The 1,721-nt window shown below is 44.1% G+C and overlaps 1 protein-coding gene across 1 annotated transcript; it reads right to left on the bottom strand.

The window, feature by feature from the left end:
• Positions 1 to 210: 210 nt before the first annotated feature.
• LOC138176899 (olfactory receptor 52B2-like) lies at positions 211 to 1,194 on the bottom strand. Its single transcript, XM_069107833.1, has one exon. It carries the CDS (start codon positions 1,177 to 1,179, stop codon positions 211 to 213), a length of 969 nt encoding a protein of 322 aa, XP_068963934.1. The 5' UTR covers positions 1,180 to 1,194.
• Positions 1,195 to 1,721: the final 527 nt, after the last annotated feature.

Raw genomic sequence — 1,721 nt, 5'->3', positions numbered from 1 at the left:
TTAAAAGATAAATAGATCATATGATTCATCCAATTTATATCATTTCTAAGACAAAACCATGTACATAAGAATTCTTAATGATCTCTTTGAAGTAAGAAAAGAGTTACACAGAAACCATCTGAAAGGGAAGATGTCTTCCAGATTAGGAAATTTTATTCAAAGCTCAACTTCTTAGGGAAAAAACTTGTGAAGAATGTGATCAAGGAGACCTTAGCCCAGTGATGATGAGGAAAACCACTTCTTGATCTCCATGAAAGAGTGAGCCACAGCCTCTCTGATCTGCTTCGTCTTTACCCCATAAACAATGGGGTTGAGCATGGGAGGCACCACCACATAAAGGTTGGCCAACAGAATGTGTACGTGGCGTGGAATGTTGCGCCCAAAGCGATGAGTCAATAAAGTGAAGAAGGAGGGGACATAAAACATGAGGATGACACAAAGGTGGGAGCCACAGGTGCTGAGTGCCTTGTGGCGGGCATCCTGAGAGGGCATACGAAAGATGGCCCAGAGGATCAGGGTATAGGACACTGCAATGAGCACCACATCAGTGATCACCGTAACAATGGGGACGGAGAAGCCATACCATATATTGACAGTAATGTCAGCACAGGCCAGTCGGGCCACCCCAATATGTTCACAGTATGAATGGGGGATCACATTGGTCCTACAGAAAGGAAGCCTCTTTAGCAGGAAGATGACAGGGAAGATGATGCAAAAGCTCCGGACAACAATAGCTACAGCCATCCTCCCCACAACAGGTGATGTCAGAATCATTGAATATCTCAGTGGGTCACAAATAGCCACATAGCGATCAAATGCCATGGCCAGCAAGATGGCTGACTCCCCCACAAACATCACGTGGACAAAGAAGACTTGAGTCACACAAGCATCAAAGGTGATGTTCCGTACGTGGAACCAGAAGATGGCCAAGGCTTTGGGCACAGTGGTAGTGGAGAGTAGGATGTCAGTGCCAGCCAGCATGGAGAGAAACATGTACATGGGCTCGTGGAGGCTGTGCTCAGTGACAATGACCAGAATCAGAATACTGTTCCCCAGCACCGCAGTCGCATATATAAAGCATAAGGGGATGGAAAGCCAGATGTGATATCTCTCTAAGCCTGGGATGCCAAGCAAGACAAACACAGCAGGGTGGAAGACAGTGTGATTGGTGTTCACCATGTTGGATTTGGATTTCACTCTGAAAAATAAGGAAGAATATAGAACCACCTGAGAAGCTTGATCCTGACCAACATCTGTGAAGAAGCTTCCTTACCTGTATTAGGGAAAAGGAGAGTGCAAGAAATGAAATAGGTTACTATGACCTGATTTAACTTTTGTTACCGCAAAGTGTAATTCAAAAATGAAAATTCAGTAAATGTTTACCACAGCAGGTCACTATCATAGGTGGGAAAGAAACAACGGTACTTATTTGGGGCAGAAAGATACATAGCAGAGAATGTGTGACCCCAGAGAACTGTCATTTGAATGTGATTGTAGAAATGTTCCAACTACCCTGACCTCATTCACATGCATTGTTCTTATGTCAATCCCCTGTCCAATAACTTACAATGACCCCCTAATTTCAAACTTCTCTGTCTGACTTCCAAGGCCATCTGATACTGGTCCCATATAGCCTATCCAACTTTATCTCCTACTGCTCCACATTTCAAACCCTCCACTTCCAGATACATCATGCTCATTCTTCCCTCAAGTCTTTATTT

This window comes from Petaurus breviceps, unplaced genomic scaffold (assembly GCF_028583685.1).
Source record: "Petaurus breviceps papuanus isolate PSGF00001 unplaced genomic scaffold, PetGlider_PUasm1.0 90294, whole genome shotgun sequence".
NCBI lineage: Eukaryota > Metazoa > Chordata > Mammalia > Diprotodontia > Petauridae > Petaurus > Petaurus breviceps.
Note: the sequence above shows the minus strand (reverse complement) of the source record. Positions and strands in the feature narration are given on the sequence as shown.